Genomic DNA, 19,179 nt, shown 5'->3' with positions numbered 1-19,179 from the left:
TCTATTTACTAATTTACTGACTTCTGAAGGCAATTGGTTCCACTAGATGTTAGTTAGGGGTATCAGAGTAAAGGGGGCTGAATACAAATACACCCCACACTTTTCACATATTTATTTGAAATAATAAAAAATGTTGAAAAACATTTATCATCTTCCTTCCACTTCACAATTATGTGCCACTTTGTGTCGGTCTATCACATACAATCCCAATAAAATATATTTACTTTTTTGGTTGTAACATGACAAAATGTGGAAAATTTCAAGGGGTATGAATACTTTTTCAAGGCACTGTATGCGAATTACGGCAATCCTGCCTGCGATTCCAAATCGCGTGACCAGCACTGCAAAATGTGCCACATGTGTCTGTCGCAGTTCATGTGCGATTTAAGTGTCAGATTCGCACCTGAGCCGCTGAATGGAAACCGCACCGGACTCTGCGCAGAAACTGTCCCTGCATATATGTGAACCCAGCCTAAGGATGCGTTTTGCTGCGATTGCAGCGTGATTCTGTCACACGACAAATCGAGGTGAAATTGGGCCGCGTTTAGGGTGCCATTTAGAATGAATGGCACCCAGATACATGTGGCCCATTTTGCAGTGATGGACATGCGATTTGGAATCGCAGGCAGGATCGCAGTGATTCTGCCCACAATTACAAAATCGCCAAGTGTGAGTGGGGCCTTAAAGCCCTGATCCAGCAAAAACTGTTTTTTGTTTATTTACTTTTGTATAGAGTGAAGGCTTATTCACCACTTTTTTGTGCGTTTCCATGCGTTGTGTTTAAGGCTCCATTTACATTTCGCCATTAGTAATCGCGGGCAGAATCGCCGCAATTCTGCCTAAGATTCCCAGGTTCAAGTGAATGGGCTGGCCCTATGCGACACGCAAAATGGCGTGCAAATCGGTCGGCTAAATCATGCAGCGCTGGTCTATAGGGCAAACCTTTGATTCCATACCCTATGTGCATTAAATACACAAAAAAGGTGCCAACGTGATTTTTAAAATTGCTCCACACCAAAACGCACGGTACAGCGGTACCATGTATTTTGGTGGGCGCGAATGGCACCTGCACGTCTGCAAGGCAATGTGTTTTTGTGTGGCGTGGGTCGGAGTCGGTCTATGTACCTCGGCTGTTGATTTTTACATTCATGGGCAGTTGGGCCGCCATGGCCAGGAGGTTGTGTTGCAGGGCGTGCTGCATTATTCTCTGCTGCTCCTCTGCCATCATAGCCATCTTTTTTTCCGGCGGTTCTCCGGATTCCAGCTTTTCCCGCAGCTGTTCCAAGGCGGCAGCTTGCATAGCTTGTACGGCTTGGGCGGCGGCTGCATGATGGCCGGCGAGGGTGACGGGGATCCCGACACGGTGATGGGTTCCCGTCTGGTGAATGATGTCTTCTAGAATAAAGAAACAAGTATATGCGTTAGATGTGGAGAATGAGAATCGTAGATTGGACCTGTCATCAGATATATTTGTTCAAGGTGTTTTTCACTTTTCTTTTCATCCATCATTACATCTCAGTGTCCAGTGCCATTTCCTGGGATCACCGCATTAAACTTACTTACAGTAAGTTACAACACATGTACTGTAACTCAAAAAGACGTTAATTTTTTAAATCAGGGCGGTGAGTGGATGATCCTCGCATATTTAGAGGCAAGGTCAGAATGGGGCCAACCCATGAAGTGGATGTCTAGACAGTTCCCCTAATTTTTAGAGGTGAAGTCTGGATGGGGCTAACTCATAAAGTGGACATCCCAGGTGGTTCCCCTCATATTTAGACACGAGGTCTGGGTGGGGCTAAACTCATGAAGTGGACATTTCAGACGGTTCCCCTCATATTTCGAGGAAAGGTTCGGATGGGGCCAACTCATAAAGTGGATGTCCCAGATGGTTCCCCTCATTTTTGGAGGCAGGTCTGGATGGGGCCACCATAAAGTGGATGTCTCAGACGGTTCCTCTCATATTTAGAGGCGAGGTCTGGATGGGGCAAACCCATGAAGTGGCCATCCCAGACAGTTCCCTCCATATTTAGGTCTGGGTAGGATCAACCCATGAAGTGGACATCCCGGACGGCTCCCCTCATAGAGGTGAGGTCTGGATGGGGTTCCTCTCATATTTAGAGGCAAGGTCTGGTTCGGGCCAAACCATGAAATGGCCATCCCAGACAGTTCCCCTCATATTTAGACTTGAGATATGGATGGGGTCAACCCATGAAGTGGCCATCCCAGACGGTTCCCTCCATATTTAGAGGCAAGGTCTGGGTGGGGCCAACCCATGAAATGAATGTCCCTGACGTTTCCCATTTATATTTGGAGGTGAGGTCTGGATGGGGATAACCTATGAAGCTGCCATATCAGCCAGTTCCCTCTATATTTAGAGGCAAAGATGAGGCCAACCTATAAAGTGGACGTCCTCGATGGATTCCCTTATATTTAGAGGCAAGGCCTGGATGGGGCTAACTCATGAAGTGGACATCCCAGGCAGTTCCTCTCATATTTAGCCTCTAGGTCTGGATGGGGTCAACCCATGAGGTGGCCATCCCAGACAGTTCCCTCCATATTTAGAGGTGAGGTCTAGATGGGGCCAACCCATGAAGTGGCCATCCAAGACGGTTCCCTCCATATTTATAGGTGAGGTGTGGGTGGGGCCAACCCATGAAGTGGACATCCCTGAGGTCTCCTCTCATATTTAGAGGCTGAGGTCTTAACCCATGAAGTGGGTGTCTCAGACGGATTCCCTTATATTTAGAGGCAAGGTCTGGATGGGACCAACCCATGAAGATGGTGTCACAGATGGTTCCCCTTATATTTAGAGGCGAGGTTTGGATGGGGCTAACTCATTAAGGCTCGATTCACACCTATGCATGTTGCTTTTGAGCGTTTCTGCAGTGTTTTTTGTGATGCTTGCATTGTTTTTGAGCAGCGTTTTTGCGGCGTTTTGTGGGGTTTTTTTTACAGTTTTTTTTAGACTGTATACAGTCTAAAAAAAAAAAAAAAAAAACGCCAAAAACGCCGCAACAACGCTGTAAAAACGCTGCAAAAACGCTGTACTTGCGTTTTTTATGCTGGTCCATTGAATTCTATTACATGCAAAACACTGCATTTTGCATGAAAAAAAGTCCCTGACCCTTTCCAAAAACGCAGAGGTACAAAAATGCATTGATGTGAACATGTTCCATAGGAACCCATGTTAAAAAATTCCCATGCATTTCTGAAAAATGCAAAATGCATCAAAAAACGCGTTAGTGTGAATGGAGCCTGAGTGGACATCCCAGCCAGTTCCTCCCATATTTAGACTCAAGGTCTGGAAGGGGCCAACCTATGAAGTAGCAATACCAGACAGTTCCCTCCATATTTAGAGGCAAGGTCTGGGTGGTGCCAACCCATGAATTGGACGTCCCTGACGTTTCCCCTCATATTTAGAGGTGAGGTCTGGATGGGGACAACCTATGAAGTGGACATCCCATACAGTTCCCTCTATATTTAGAGGTGAGGCCTGGATGGGGATAACTCATGAAGTGGACATCCCAGGCAGTTCCCTCTCATATGTAACCTCTAGGTCTGGATGGGGTCAACCCATGAAGTGGTCATCCCAGACTGTTACCTCTATATTTAGAGGCGAGGTCTGGGTGGGGCCAACCCATGAAGTGGACATCCCAGACAATTTCCTCCATATTTAGAGGCAAGGACTGAGTGTGACCAACCAATGAAGTGGACATTCCTGACAATTTCCCTGATATTTAGAGGTGAGGCCTGGATGGGGGCCAACCCATGAAGTGGATGTGCCAGACAGTTCCCTCCATATTTATAGGCGATATCTGAGTGGGATCAACTCATCTAGTGAATGTGCTGGATATTTTCCCCATATTTAGAGGTGGGGTCTGGGGAGGACCAACCTTTAAAGAGGACATGACTTGAGCGTGCCCACCCTGAAGCTGGGCACACATAATAGGGACTGTGGGTGGGGTTAATTCAATTTCATTATCTACAAAAACTTGCTGACCACCTAAATTACTCTTTTCCTTTATCTTAATAATAATCATATATTTCATACCTTTCCATAAAACAGTGAATTGTGGTGTAATAGAAAAGCAGCTGGCTGATTTTTATAAATCGTATCCCCCCCCCCCCCCCAAGGTTGGTCTTACCTTTCTTTATGACTGGCATTTGAGCAATCTGCCCTCCATTGTGCGTTGAGACAGATAGGGCGGACATGTTGATCTTCGGGGAGGTGAGGACATTGGGGGTCCCAACAGGCGAGTAGCTGAAGAGGCCAGATCCGAAGCTCTGCCGGCGGCCCTCTCGCCGGTTGCTGTCGATGGCGGCTTGAAGCTCTCCGGGGGAGCTGAGCCCCCTCTTCTCACATTCATAGGGGTACAGATACTTCATGTATCTAATGGAAGAGAAAAGGAAGAATTATATCATCTTTATTCTAAGCTGCAATGAGAAAAAGGAAGCTGTGACCATACGTGGCAGGATTTACACTTTGGGCTTGATTTACTAAAACTGGAGAGTGCAAAGTCTGGTGCAGCTCTGCATAGAAACCAATCAGCTTCCAGTTTTTTTTTTCTTGTCAAAGCTGAAGTTAGAAGCTAATTGGCTACCACTTTGCCCCAGATTTTGCACTGTCATCTTAGAAAATCAACCCCAATCCTCCACTTTTTTGGATCCCCTTTGTACATCCCTTTATGGTCGCTATGTACACGATATAGCCAAAAATATGTGGACATACAGTATGACAATGAGACCTACTATATGGACAAATGTATGGGGATCCATACTCAAAATGATGGAGTTCAGGTGTTGCCAGTGAAAGGTACATCATAGAAAGACATTGCAGACAATTGTGGTCTTCCATCTTTGTGGTAACAGTTTGGTGAAGACCCTTTTTCTGTTCCACCATGACCGTACTCCTGTGTACAAAGCCAGCTCCATAAAAACATGGATGGTCCAGTTTGGTGTGAAAGAACTTGAGAGTCCCTCCCCCCTCGCTCCTGTCCCATCCCCCTGCCCCCTCACCCTGCTCCTGTCTTCGCTCCATGCTTCTTCCCCCTCCTCTGCTTTTGTCCTGTCCCAATGGCTCCTGCTCCATCCCCTGTTCCTGTCCTCGCCCCCCTGCTCCTCCCCCCTCCCCTGTCTAATCCCCCTGCTCCTGCTCCTTCCACCTCCTCTGCTCCTGTCCCATCCCCCTGCTCCTGTTCCCTCCTCTGCTCCTGTCCCCCTGCTCCTTCCCAGTCCCCTGCCCCATCCCCCTGCCCCCTCCCCTGCTCTGCTCCTTTCCCTACTTCTGTCCTCTCCTCTGCTCCTGTCCCCCTGCTCCTTCCCCCTCCTCTGCTACTATCCCATCCCCCTGCTCCTTCCCCTGTTCCTGTCCCATCCCTCTGCTCCTGTCCCATCCCTCTGCTCCTGTTCCCTCCTCTGCTCCTGTCCCCCTGCTCCTTCCCAGTCCCCTGCTCCTGCCCCATCCCCCTGCCCCCTCCCCTGCTCTGCTCCTTTCCCTACTTCTGTCCCCTCCTCTGCTCCTGTCCCCCTGCTCCTTCCCCCTCCTCTGCTACTGTCCCATCCCCCTGCTCCTTCCCCATATCGTCCTCGCCCTCTGCTCCTGTCCCATCCCTCTGCTCCCGTCTCATCCCTCTGCTCCTGTCCCGTCCCTCTGCTCCTGTCCTCGCCCCCTGCACCTTCCCCCTTCCCTGCTCCCATCCCTCTGCTCCTGCCCACTCCTCTGCTCCTGTCCCGCTCCCCTGCTCCTGTCCCGTCCCCCTGCTCCTGTCCCACCCCCCTGCTCCTGTCCTCGCCCCCTGCTCCTTCCCCCTTCCCTGCTCCTGTCCCACTCCCCACTCCTTCCCCCTCCTCTGCTCCTGTCCTATCCCCCTGCCCCCTCCCCTGGTCCTGTCCTTGTCCCCTGTTCCTGCAGTCTGCCCTATTCCTGTCCCATCCCCCTGCTCCTGCACCCTCCCCTGGTCCTGTCCTTGTTCCTGCAATCTGCCCTATTCCTGTCCCATCCCCCTGCTCCTGCCCCCTCCCCTGCAGAGGCTGCTGATGTCGCATCCAAAATGGAGGCACAAAAATACAAGGTAATCTGAGATATAATATCACGGGAAACATTGTTGCGAATGTTAATAGTATGGGCCCTTTAAGAGGGTCACCATAGCAGCCAGGCAACCTGCATTTTCACAAGGAGGTCAGTAATATTAACTTAAGTTTCTTTCTTTCATAAAATTTTCCTTTGTATATTTATAAGTGTAAGTAACTATTAAGATTTGGTGATCCATAATCTACCATAAATGCTGGAAGTGGTCCTTGCTGTAGGCTATTCCGCAGCTCTTACAGTAAAGACCCCTTTCACAGCTGGTGACGACACCTCTGCCCTCTTGTGTCCCCGCTGACTACCAGCCCTGAATAATGGTGGGTGATGATGACTCACTGTGTTCGCAGGGTGAAAGCGGCGCTGGTGATGGAGGTGGGAAGGCTAAGCCCTTTGGTGATCTCTCTCCATATCTTCTTATTGATGACCTCCACCAAGCCGCCCTTCTCCGTCACCAGCCTGTAGAGCGTGTACAGGTCCAGGACTTGCTTGGCCATGATGGGGATCCGATTCACCGGCGTTCCTGAAACAGAAGACCAGGATAGGTGAGATGGCCTGAAGTTCAATCATCTCAAATACATTGATAAGCCGCCAACAAGAGCTTCACATTGGATGGCGGCGCTCCCAACTGCATCTCTAACGTTCAATCTGAGGCTCCCTCCAGCACAAGGTTGCCGGTAGACTTTGCACAGTTGTACCGGCTCCTCTCCTGGACTGAAATGGCTTCCTCTGATTTCACCGCACACTGTGAGCTTCCTACAGTGAGAGGACACTATGTACAGCACACTGCTGGCCCCTCCCACCAGCCATGATCTGCTGGCACTGCATAGGAAAGCAGAGAAACTCAATTATGACATCATAGTGGGCTAAAATAAGGTATGCAATCAAAGTGGAAACATTTCATTTAAAATAGGGGAGGAATTGGGGAGGGGGGGGGGGGGAGATAAGGAAGGCAAAATATAATCACATCAAACCTCATCTTTAAAGGCATGGCTCACACCTATGCAGGTTGCGATTAATGCGATTTACGGGTGCTCTTTGTATTTTTTTCACACGCATTTTTGATGCATTTTTATTGCGTTTTTGATGTGTTTTGTGCAGGAGTTGTCTGTTGCGGGAGAAACCAGTAGAAACGCATCAAAAGCACAAGTACTGCCTGCCTTTTTTGAAGCGTTTCCTTCAAAGTCTATGGAACCAAAAAATGAAACCTGCTGCAGGAAAAAAAGTCCCTGTGCCTGGGTTCAGTGCGGGAAACCGCATGTGATTTGGACAGAAATCGCACCGCATTCTTGTTCAAATCACATGCAATTCATTGCAGTGCGATTTGGTATGGCTAAAATCGCACCGAATCATCACCAAAAATGGTGCAGGACCTTTTTTTTTTTTTTTTTTTTGTTGAACTGGAATCACATCGCATGGGTGTTTACAGCCATGCAATCTGGTTCAGGCAATCGCACTGCGTTTTGGGAGCTGTTTCGAGCGTGTTGTTAATTTAACATCCGCAGCAGATCACATGAACGCCGTACGATTTTATTGTGGTGCAGGAAGCGCTCAGGATTCGCTGCGTCGTTTGCATCGCATATATGTGAACCAAGACTGACCCTTTCCAAAAAACGCACCGCACAGATGTGAATGTGACCCATAGGAAACCATGTAAACCCCCCTCCCGGTTCACACTGATGCGATGTGGGAATGCAGTGATTCCTGTGCGTTTCCTGCACTGCATAGCAATCACACTGTGTTCATGCGATCTGCTGTGGGTGTTGATGGACACCCCTAAAAGCATCTCGCAAAACGCAGTGCAGTTTGCCCGAAACGGATCGCATGGGAATGAACACCCATGAGATCCGGTTTAAAAAATGGCTGCCTGCACCCTTTTCTTGTGGATGCGGGTGCCATTTGAGCCATCCAACATGTATGGCTCAAATCGGACCGCACAGAATCGCATATAATTTGCACAGAAATGCGGTGCGATTCCTGTGCGAGTCACATGCGATGTGACAGTGTGAACCGGGGATTAAATGTACTGTAGTGCGTTTCTGCAAAACTGGAAATGACTAAAAAAAAACGTAGGTGTGAACTAGTCCTAAAGTAGAGAAAAAACGCACTGGAACGCATCAAAAACTTATAAAAAAGTGCAAAAAAGTGCAATGGAATGCATCAAATACTCATTAAAAACGCACTGGAATGGATCAAAAACTCATTAAAAAATGCACTGGAATGCATCAAAAACTCATTAAAAAACGCACTGGAGTGGATCAAAAATTCATTAAAAAATGCACAAAAAAGCGCAATAGAATGCATCAAAAACTCATTAAAAACGCACTGGAATGGATCAAAAACTCATTAAAAAAATGCACTGGAACGCATCAAAAACTCATAAAAAATGCACTGGAACGCATCAAAAACTCATAAAAAATGCACTGGAACGCATCAAAAACTCATAAAAAATGCACTGGAACGCATCAAAAACTCATAAAAAAATGCACAAAAAAGCGCACTGGAACGCATCAAAAACTCATAAAAAAGCGCACTGCAATGCATCAAAAACTCACCAAAAGCACACTGGAATGCAACAAAAATGCATGTAAAAAAAACTAAGCCTAGAGAAAAAAACGCACTGGAACGCATCAAAAACTCATAAAAAAGTGCAAATTAATTTCCGTGCGATTTCCCAGAAGGCTCAGGGAGTTCTTCTGAGTGTTTCTCATGCATAGGGCAGCCCACTGAACATGAAACAAGTGAAAAACGCATGGAAAACGCACACACGCCCGATTCGATGGTGGAAATAAAGAAATATGGCGGGGGGGGGCGGTGCGGCTGATTTCCAGGCAGCTCTGTCCTCGCTCCCGGTAAATAATCAGAACGCACGGTCGGAATGCGTTTTTCTGCTGCGTCGGGTGTTTATGGATGAGGATGCGCTGAATCCATGAAAAGTCCCCCTTCCCTTCCCCCCCTTCCAGGCTTTTATGTGTCAATTAGCTGAGATAATCTCCGGCCAATATGCAGCGTCTTTGTGGCTTTATAACAAAGTGTCTGACCTGGAATAATTAACCTGCGCTTCGCCTCTGCGGCTTTATTGTGCCGCCGGAATTTATGAGGAAGGTGTTCAATAGAGAGCGGGATTTACACCGCTGCTGACTCCATCCGTCTCCGAGGAGATAAAGGAGGACAAGACGGAGCACGCCATCGCCGCAACATTAACATCTTTTCTTGACCTTTCCGCCGACCTTTCGGCGCGGCGAGCAGAGGGACCGCCAGAGTGCTTATAGGCGATCATGGCTTAGGAGGGCGCCGCCGAGAAGGTGCGCAGTCATCCGCTTTAACCCTTTGCCTGGTTTGAAGCTATAATTTTTTTTTTAACCTCCCGCCCCTCAGTGCATTCCGATCGGGAAATCAGCGATTCACGAATTATGGACCACACCTGTGTAATGTGTGTGCTCAGGAGACGGGGTGATATACATTGTTACATAGTTAGTCTGGTTGAAAAAAGTCCATCCAGTTCAACCAATAGAAGGGGAGAAAAAAAAAAAAGTTATATGCAATCCAGGGGCGTACCCACAGGGGTCGCAGGGGTAGCCATTGAGACCCAGCCCCTTGCTCCAGGGGGCCCATACTGCTCCCCTGCTCCAAGAGGCCCGTACAGCTCTCCTGTATTGGAGGGAAGCATGTAGAGAAACCGATCCCTCTATGTGGCCGCTGAACGACCGCTGAACGCCCGCTTCTCCTCCTCTCCCTCCCACAGACATTTAGCGGCTGCAGGAGGGCATCAGCTCCTCTAAATGCCACTCCCGCTGCCTCCCTATGCCTGTCCTTCTGCCCCAGGACTTTTGTGTCCCTCCCTGGCCCAAACCCCCCCTGCAGCGTTGCTGGGTTTCCCCCTTCCACCAGCTGCTGCGGGGGATCTGTCAGGATGGAGAGCGGGGAAGGAGCCAATGAGTGTGTCATTCACCGGCCTATCCTTGTTTTAAGTCCCAATCACTGACTTTTTTTTTTTTATTCATTAATAGCTGACTGTGTTTACTATGCTTCCGTTTATGAATGAACAGGAAGCCTCTGTACAAAGCTATTCCTGTTCATTCATTCTGTGCAACTGAAGCTGCAGAGAAAGGGACTGATGAGTCTGTTTAGACCCCTGATATTTCACCAAAGCCCCCCAGCGGGGATCCTAAAAAAGTATGTAAAAAAAAAAAAAAGTAATAAAAAAGAAAAGTGTAAAAAAAAAAAAAAAAAAAAAAAAATACATGAATTAAATGGTAAAAAATGATAAAGAAAAAAAAATACATGAATTAAGTGGTAAAAAATTATAAAAAATAAAATAAAAAAATACATGATTTAAATGGTAAAAAATTCTAAAAAAAATAATAAAAAAAAAGAAAAGTGTAAAAAAAAAAAACATGAATTAAATGGTACAAAATTCTAAAAAAAAAAAAAAAAAAAAAAAAAAAAAAAATAATAATAAAAAAGAAAAGTGTAAAAAAAAAAAAAAAAAACATGAATTAAAAGGTAAAAAATTCTAAAAATAATAATAATAATAATAATAATAATAAAAAAGAAAAGTGTAAAAAAAAAAAAAAAAATACATGAATTAAAAGGTAAAAAATTATATAAAAAAAAATAATAATAATAAAAAGAAAAGTGTAAAAAAAAAAAATACATGAATTAAATGGTAAAAAATTATAAAAACAATAAAAAAAAAAACATGAGTTAAACGGTAAAAAAAATTATAAAAAATAAAATTAAAAATATATGATTTAAATGGTAAAAAATGATATAAAAAAAAATAATAATAAAAAAGAAAAGTGTAAAAAAATAAAATTAAAAAAAATACATGAATTAAATGGTAAAAAATTATAAAAATTAAAATAAAAAATACATGATTTAAAAAAAAAAAAAAAAATATATATATATATATATATATATATATATATATATATATATATAGCAAAAGTGAAGTGACTGGCCTGATGGCAGTAATAGGCAGTGACAGGTACTCTTTATAGAGAGATCTGAGGTCTGTAAGACCCCCAAACTCCTCCTCTACCTGTTTTTGGATGCTTTTGATTTATAAAAACTGGCGCCGATGGTTCCCGAGTAAACCTGGAAGGGATGTCATTGTTTCCGGTTTACTGTTTTACGAACAGCCAATCCCGGCTTTGCTTGGCTGTCCAGCCAGCCGGCGGAAGTGTCAGCTGGTCGCTCCGCTCTCCCGGTGGGATGGGAGAGCCATGGAAGGTTGCAGCTCGAAAAAAGAAAACTAATGCAGCCATCACATCTAAGGATCAAATATATGACATTTTTTGTTCTTGGCTTTAGATATCCTTTAAGAGACCAAGCACAGGGTGGAGATCACAAAACGTGACGAAAGAATCATGGAATCTGCCATTTCTGGAAATGCTACTTCCCTGGCTGCCTCTTGCTTTAGACTTGTCTTGTATATTTAATCAGCGTACTCGGGAAAGGCGTCTGATTCACTGACTGGCTGGCTGGACTTGTTCCATATAAAACCGCCCCGGATGTTATTACTTTTGCTGGTGAGTCAGATCATTTCCCGGCGTTACCCGGTCATCCCCTCATGGGCGGCATACCAAAGATCTTCCACATGCAGCGATATTATGAGAGGTTACAAAAATAAAAATTCACGTATGCAGAAAAAAACAAACGGTATCTTTTTTTTCAGAAAAACCTTTTTCCCGCAACATTGTATCTTTGTTGCAAGGCAGCAGCAGGGGCTGATCTGTGTTAAACAATTGTAAACACAAGCAAAAAAAATGCACCGGCACCAGGCTCTGAGCTGGCATCTTAGCCCAGCAAGTAGATGGTGACCCTGGATGATGCCTGAAGAAAGAAGGCGCCTTCTGTAGAGAAACAAAAAAAAAAAAGACGAAGGCATTGTCGAGGGGAGTCCTGTGATCTCCGTGTATCTGGAAGTGTTAGACTGACGCATTACTTAGCATGCAAGGGGTAGTCACACGGCTCTCTGCTGCTCAAAACAACCTGCCAGGAATCTCATCATTCTGATTGGTGGGCTTTGTACTGAGCCAGCAGCCGGGCACAGAACGCACAGCAACGCCGTTTCCGATAACTGCTGATGTGGGCTCCTGCGCTCTGACTATTTAGCGAGAACATTTCCTCGTACCCGCCTGACAATTCATTACGGAAACTCAATTACGTTGTGACAGGGGAAGGCAAACCGCAGGACAGGCCGGAGACGCCAGGCAGACGTTACCGCTCCGCCATCAATCCCCACTCTGATCTGTCCACACTTCCCAGAAAAAAAAGATGATTATCGTAAGATTCACTTACACCCTCCCAGCTAAATCTGTTCAGTCAGTTTCCATGATAGAAAGTGAGACCGTCCCGTCTATTGATCGCAGCGCTGCTGACTGCGCCGGTATGAAAATGGATTCCCAACGACGGCGGCTCCCGTGTCCATCAAATATCCTAATATGGTAAATGTGGACCGGCGTGTTTTCTGGTGAAGGGAGAACATGTTTACAAGGTTTTCACGTGTTTCCCAGAAGTTACTAAAGTGTGTGCGACAGGGTGACAACACAGGAGACATGGACAAGGGCGTTGTCACCCCACAACAGGAAGTGCCTGAACATGGACCTTCATGGTAGGATCACCAGGAATTATTTTAATGAAGGCTGCAGATTTAAATCTAAATAAAAATGACTTCTCAAGGAAGATACCTAGCATCCTCTGTTGCTAGGATACAGGTGGCTTCTGCTGCCCAACATCCTTTTGTTGCTAGGATGCAGGTGGCTTCTGCTGCAAGGATGCATATGGCGTCTGCTGCCTAACATCCTCTTTTGCTAGGATACAGGTGGCTTCTGCTGCCTAACATCCTTCTGTTGCTAGGATGCAGGTGGCTTCTGCTGCCTGAAATCTTCTGTTGCAAGGATGCAGGTGGCTTCTGCTTTCCAACATCCTTCTGTTGCTAGGATACAGGTGGCTTCTGCTTCCCAACATCCTTCTGTTGCTAGGATACAGGTGGCTTCTGCTTCCCAACATCCTTCTGTTGCTAGGATACAGGTAGCTTCTGCTTCCCAACATCCTTCTGTTGCTAGAATACAGGTGGCTTCTGTTGCCTAACATCCTTCTGTTGCTAGGATACAGGTAGCTTCTGCTGCCTAACATCCTTCTGTTGCTAGGATACAGGTAGCTTCTGCTGCCTAACATCCTTCTGTTGCTAGGATACAGGTAGCTTCTGCTGCCTAACATCCTTCTGTTGCTAGGATACAGGTGGCTTCTGCTGCCTAACATCCTTCTGTTGCTAGGATACAGGTGGCTTCTGCTGCCTAACATCCTTTTGTTGCTAGGATGCAGGTGGCTTCTGCTGCCTAACATCCTTTTGTTGCTAGGATGCAGGTGGCTTCTGCTGCCTAACATTCTTTGGTTGCTAGGATACAGGTGGCTTCTGCTGCCTAACATCCTTCTGTTGCTAGGATACAGGTGGCTTCTGTTGCCTAACATCCTTTTGTTGCTAGGATACAGGTGGCTTCTGCTGCCTAACATCCTTCTGTTGCTAGGATACAGGTGGCTTCTGTTGCCTAACATCCTTTTGTTGCTAGGATACAGGTGGCTTCTGCTGCCTAACATCCTTTTGTTGCTAGGATACAGGTGGCTTCTGCTGCCTAACATCCTTTTGTTGCTAGGATACAGGTGGCTTCTGCTGCCTAACATCCTTTTGTTGCTAGGATACAGGTGGCTTCTGTTGCCTAACATCCTTTTGTTGCTAGGATACAGGTGGCTTCTGTTGCCTAACATCCTTTTGTTGCTAGGATACAGGTGGCTTCTGCTGCCTAACATCCTTCTGTTGCTAGGATACAGGTGGCTTCTGCTGCCTAACATCCTTTTGTTGCTAGGATACAGGTGGCTTCTGCTGCCAAACATCCTTCTGTTGCTAGGATGCAGGTAGCTTCTGCTGCCTAACATCCTTCTGTTGCTAGGATACAGGTGGCTTTTGCTGCCTAACATCCTTTTGTTGCTAGGATGCAGGTGGCTTCTGCTGCCAAACATCCTTCTGTTGCTAGGATACAGGTGGCTTTTGCTGCCTAACATCCTTTTGTTGCTAGGATGCAGGTGGCTTCTGTTGCCTAACATCCTTTTGTTGCTAGGATGCAGGTGGCTTCTGCTGCCCAACATCCTTCTGTTGCTAGGATGCAGATGGCTTCTGCTGCCCAACATCCTTCTGTTGCTAGGATGCAGGTGGCTTCTGCTGCATGAAAGTCGCATCAAAGTAGTGCAGAAATACATTTCATTTCCATTGAAATACACGGGCTGCGACCTGTCATGCCACTTTATGTGTCCAAAGTCGCAAAGTGTGAATGGAGCCTTATCCAATAGGCGTGTGATTCCTTTAAAACGTAAATCTGAAAACAATCAAATGGCCAGAACTGCCTTTCGGATTGATTTAGATTGAATTCAATCAAACAGGGTCAATTGGCCAGGGCGGTAAATGATCAATTATTTTGATTTGATCGGCTGCACTGAGATACTTTGTTCATGAATATGATTGTATCGATCAGATTATTAGATTACACAAGGGGGGGGAACAGGGATAAGATCATAACGTAAGGTCTTTTTTTAATAGTCAATCAAAATCCACTTCTCTGTGTGTGGCATATCGATCGATTGGCTTTTCGATAATCTACCATACGTATGTATTTATACTGCGGGGTGGTGGCCCTTCTGTGCCGGATTGCGTACGTGATCTGGCAGCTCCTGGTAGGGAGTGCGCTCACGCGTGCCCACTGTGCTGTCATTTGCTACAGCACAAGCTGATCAGAGGGTCCCAGCCCATAATTTATGTGTGGGACCTGCTGATTGGCCGAGCGAATGATAGAAGAGAGCTCTGTGTTGGTAAACAACACAAGGCTCTCCATCAGTGTAGTGATGTGGCTGTTGAAAGCCGGGAGATAAAACAGTCACATCTATTAGTAAAATCAGCACACACTACACACAAACACTGGCTAGGCACACATTTAATCCCTTGATCACCCCTAAATGTTAACCCCTTCCCAGCCAGTGTCATTAGTACAGTGACAGTGCATTATATTAGCACTGATCACTGCATTAGTGTCACTGGCGATGTCAGTATCTGTATCAATATTAGTCAGTCCCCCCAGTGGTGGTGTTGTTGTTGGTGGTGGTGTTGTTAGATTGTTGTTTGGTGGTGTATTGTTGGTTTGTTGTTGTTGGGTTGTTGTTGTTGGTTGTGTTGTTGGTGTTGGCTGTGTTGTTGGTGTTGTTGTTGGTTGGTGTTGTTGGGTTGTTGTTGTTGTTTGGTGGTGTGTTGTTGGTTTGTTGTTGTTGTTTGGTGGTGTGTTGTTGGTTTGTTGTTGGTTGGTGGTGTTGTTGTTGGGTTGTTGTCGTTGTTGGTTGGTGGTGTTGTTTGAAAGCCCACAAACAGTTTGCTGAAGACAAGCAGATTAAGGACATGGATTACTGGAGCCATGTCCTGTGGTCTGATGAGACCAAGATAAACTTATTTTCTTTTTACCTTTCCTTTTATATTTTTTTATATACCTACCCAATTTAATATTTACTTCTAACAATTTTATAGACACCTATTTGGCATCTGCTCCTGAAGTTGTTGGTTTGTTGTTGTTGGTGTTGGGTTGTTGTTGGTTGGTGTTGTTAGGTTGTTGTTTGGGGGTGTTTTGTTGGTTTGTTGTTGGTTGTTGGTGTTGTTTTTAGTTGGTGTTGATGGGTTGTTGTTGTTTGGTGGTATGTTGTTGGTTTGTTGTTGTTTTTTGGTGGTGTGTTGTTGGTTTGTTGTTGTTGGTTTGTTGTTGGTTGTTTTGTTGGTGTTGGTTGGTGTTGTTGGTTTGTTGTTGTTGGTTTGTTGTTTGGTGGTGTGTTGTTGGTTTGTTGTTGGTTGGTGGTGTTGTTGGTTGGTGTTGTTGGGTTGAGTTGTTGTTGTTTGGTGGTGTGTTGTTGTTGGTTTGTTGTTGAGTTTATACACAACACAAAAAATTCTTGATACAAAAAAGAAACTGCATCTGTGAGTTGGGGGGAAGACGCGGAGGGCGCGATGCCTGGTACGCATCGATATCAGCGTCGCAGAGAGTCTGGATCGCATCTGGTGAAGAAGATTAAATTGTATTCTCTCCCCGTCCATATATTGATTTCCATTGTAAGTGTGATTAATAGGAGGACGCTCAGCGGGAGGAATCATCCGGGAGATTCTTTGATACGGGCGCACTACTAGTGAGCGCAACACAAACCAGCTCTGCGAGTATTGACCAAATCATCCATTCCCATCCCCAAGCCGTGCCCCATGATGGATGGCGATGGAGTTACTCTCCCTTCACCTCATTTCACATGAAGATCCTCGCTGGTGGGCTGCCATAGGGACGCCGTCTACGCTTCATCTCCGCTATATTAAATCTGACCTCTGCCCCCCCCCTTAGTCTTGCACAGTTGTACAGGCTCCTCCCCTGGACTGAAATGTCTTACCACAGGCGTGGGCAGAGGGTGTGCCAGATGTGCCTGGGCACACCCTAATCACTACACGTGGTGCTGATTCCCCCTACTGCCCGGCCCCCCCCCCCCCCCCGTGTTGGCTCCCCCCGACCCCGCAGTGGTTCTGGCTTCCCTCCTCTCCTCTCCCCCCTGGCTGCTGCGGGGGATGTTTCAGAATGGAGAGTAGAGGAAGGCACTAATCAATGTGTAATTTACTGGCCCCTTTCTTTTCTAAATGATCACACTAAACATACTTGCTGCTCACTGTGTTCATTCATATCTGAAGCATAGTAAACTGTGTTTACTATGCCTCAGTTTGTGAATGAACAGGAAGCCACTAAGCACAGAGCACTTCCCATTCATTCACTGCCCCGTGCAGCTGAGGCTGAAGAGAAAGACATGTGTTTGAGCTTCGGGGTGCACATCCTAATATAATAGGCGGCGCACACCTATGTGTCTTCCTCTGATTTCACTTCACACTGTGAGCTTCTCACAATGTGCATTAGAAGCTGCAGCAAGTCAGATAAAGCCCGCCTCATTTCCTAGCCCTTTCCTCCCCCGCCCTGACTGTCCCTGGCCCCTCCCTTTCATTGATTGGATTTCAGTTCTTTCCATCAGGCTCAGCATCACATGTGGGCGTTACTCAATGCTTAGGAACGCCCACTCCTCCACCCATCAAGGCATTTTCAGCATAACTCCTCCCAATAGCCAGCCCACTGCTTGCATCAGGACTGAGAGCTCATGAGAGGAGTAGAGAGGCCGGTGGCTGGGATGTTCTCAGGAAGCTATGTACAGCACCCTGCCGGCCCCTCCCACCAGCCAGGATCTGCCCGCATTGCATAGAGAAGCACAGAGATCTAGTGATAATGTCAGATAAGGTATGTAATGAAAATGGAAACGTTTTATTTAAAAATATTAATAGCATGGTAATGATGGGGGAGAGAGGCACCAGAGAGGACAAAATATGAGCAGATTAAACTCCAGCCTTCGCCTGTATCTAATTGTTTTCAAAGAAAAAAAAAAAAAAAGGGAGAAAATTGGGGTTGCTAGTCATTGTATATCTTCTCTGGATTATAATCTTCCCAGTTCTTCAGACCATCCCGTTCCCTAGCTCACTCCTTTCTGGTGATAGTCGTCTACGTATCTCTCTCCTCCTATGTACACAGCATAATTAATGCATCTGTCGCAGTTTAATGAATGTGAACAGCAGTTCCAGTCGCTGCCTGACCTCCCACCAGTCACAATCTGCCTACATTACATAGAGAAGCACAGAGACCCAGTGATGATGTAAGGTTGGGGGGGGGGGAGGGAATTGGGAAAACAAAAAAATAAGCACTAACGCCATTTTTGGGGGAATAGGTCGATTATGGGGTGAGCATTTATTGCTATATGTTTCTATGTTAGGGAGGTTCACCCTCTCTGTTTTTCCTGGTGATCATTGACTGCTGAGGCTAAAAGTGATTCTGAGTTGTTGTCACAATGTACAGTCTGATTACTGGGGGGAGGGGAGACTGAGGAAATGCTTCCTCCTGCCTGTGTTCTTTCGATATGTGCCGTCGAAAAGTGCCCGCGCATGCGCAGAACGGAATGGCATCTAGCTGATTTGCCGATCAGCTGGAGGGACGTCACCATAGCACACGCGCACATCGTAGGAGCCTTTTTTCAACGGGAGATACCAGTTCTCAGCCACAATTTAATGCTATGTATACAGCGGAGGGACACCGTATTGGTCATTTTGTGCCTCGCTGTTGCGCCGCGGGTTTACAACGAGGCACAATCTGACATCTACGGTGTTCCTCCACTCTGTGCATAGCTTTCAATTGTGGCTGTGAAATGGCATCTCCCATCGAAAAAACCCTCCTAAGGTGTGAGCATGCGCTATGATGACACCACTCCAGCTGATCGGCAAATCATCTGGAGTGCCCTTCCGTTCTGCGCATGCGCGGTCACTTTTTTTGACGGAGGGCACAAATCGATAGAACACCGGTGGCAGACTCATGACATCATCTCAGCCTAGGCAAAGTGACTGACTGGAGCTACTCCATGGCTTTGGGTTTTACAGTATCAAAAAAGCATCTCACCTTGTGATTTGACACAAAGTTACAATGTTGCAGTCTGATCACTGGGGGAGGGGAGACTGAGGAAATGCTTCCTTCTGCCTGCAGCAGACTATTGACATTATCTTAGCCTAGGCAAAGTCACTGACTGGAGCTGCTCCATGGCTTTGGGTTCTACAGTATCAAGAAAGCATCTCACCTTGTGATTTGTTACAATATTGCAGTCTTATCACGGGTTCTACTATATTATTATTATTATACAGTATTTATATAGCGCCAACAGTTTACGTAGCGCTTTACAACTTGAGGGTAGACAGTACAAATACAATACAATTTGATACAGTAGGAATCAGAGGGCCCTGCTCCTTAGAGCTTACAATCTAAGAGATCAAAAAAAGCACCTCACCTGATGATTTGTTACAATGTTGCAGTCTGATCATCACTGGGGGGGGGGGGGGGGGGGCACAACTGAGGAAATGCTTCCTACAGCCTGCAGCAGACTCATATTATCTCAGCCTAGGCAAAATCACTGTCTGGAGTTGCTGGATGGCTTTGAGTTCTACTGTA

General features: G+C 46.1%; 1 protein-coding gene across 1 annotated transcript in view; it reads right to left on the bottom strand.

Annotated features, from left to right (window-relative positions):
- Positions 1 to 19,179, bottom strand: part of ARID3C (AT-rich interaction domain 3C) — a 256,684-nt gene that overhangs the window by 28,216 nt on the left and 209,289 nt on the right. The window contains exons 4-6 of the mRNA XM_073611666.1: positions 6,422 to 6,605; positions 4,146 to 4,390; positions 1,126 to 1,395 (exon numbers count right to left, since the gene is read on the bottom strand). Of these exons, the coding sequence (XP_073467767.1) occupies positions 1,126 to 1,395; positions 4,146 to 4,390; positions 6,422 to 6,605 (699 nt within the window). The remainder of the gene's footprint in view (positions 1 to 1,125; positions 1,396 to 4,145; positions 4,391 to 6,421; positions 6,606 to 19,179) is intronic.

Source organism: Aquarana catesbeiana, linkage group LG01 (assembly GCF_042186555.1).
Source record: "Aquarana catesbeiana isolate 2022-GZ linkage group LG01, ASM4218655v1, whole genome shotgun sequence".
NCBI classification, from domain to species: Eukaryota; Metazoa; Chordata; class Amphibia; order Anura; family Ranidae; genus Aquarana; species Aquarana catesbeiana.
The sequence above is the reverse complement of the archived record's forward strand: the minus strand, read 5'-3'. Positions and strand labels throughout refer to the sequence as shown.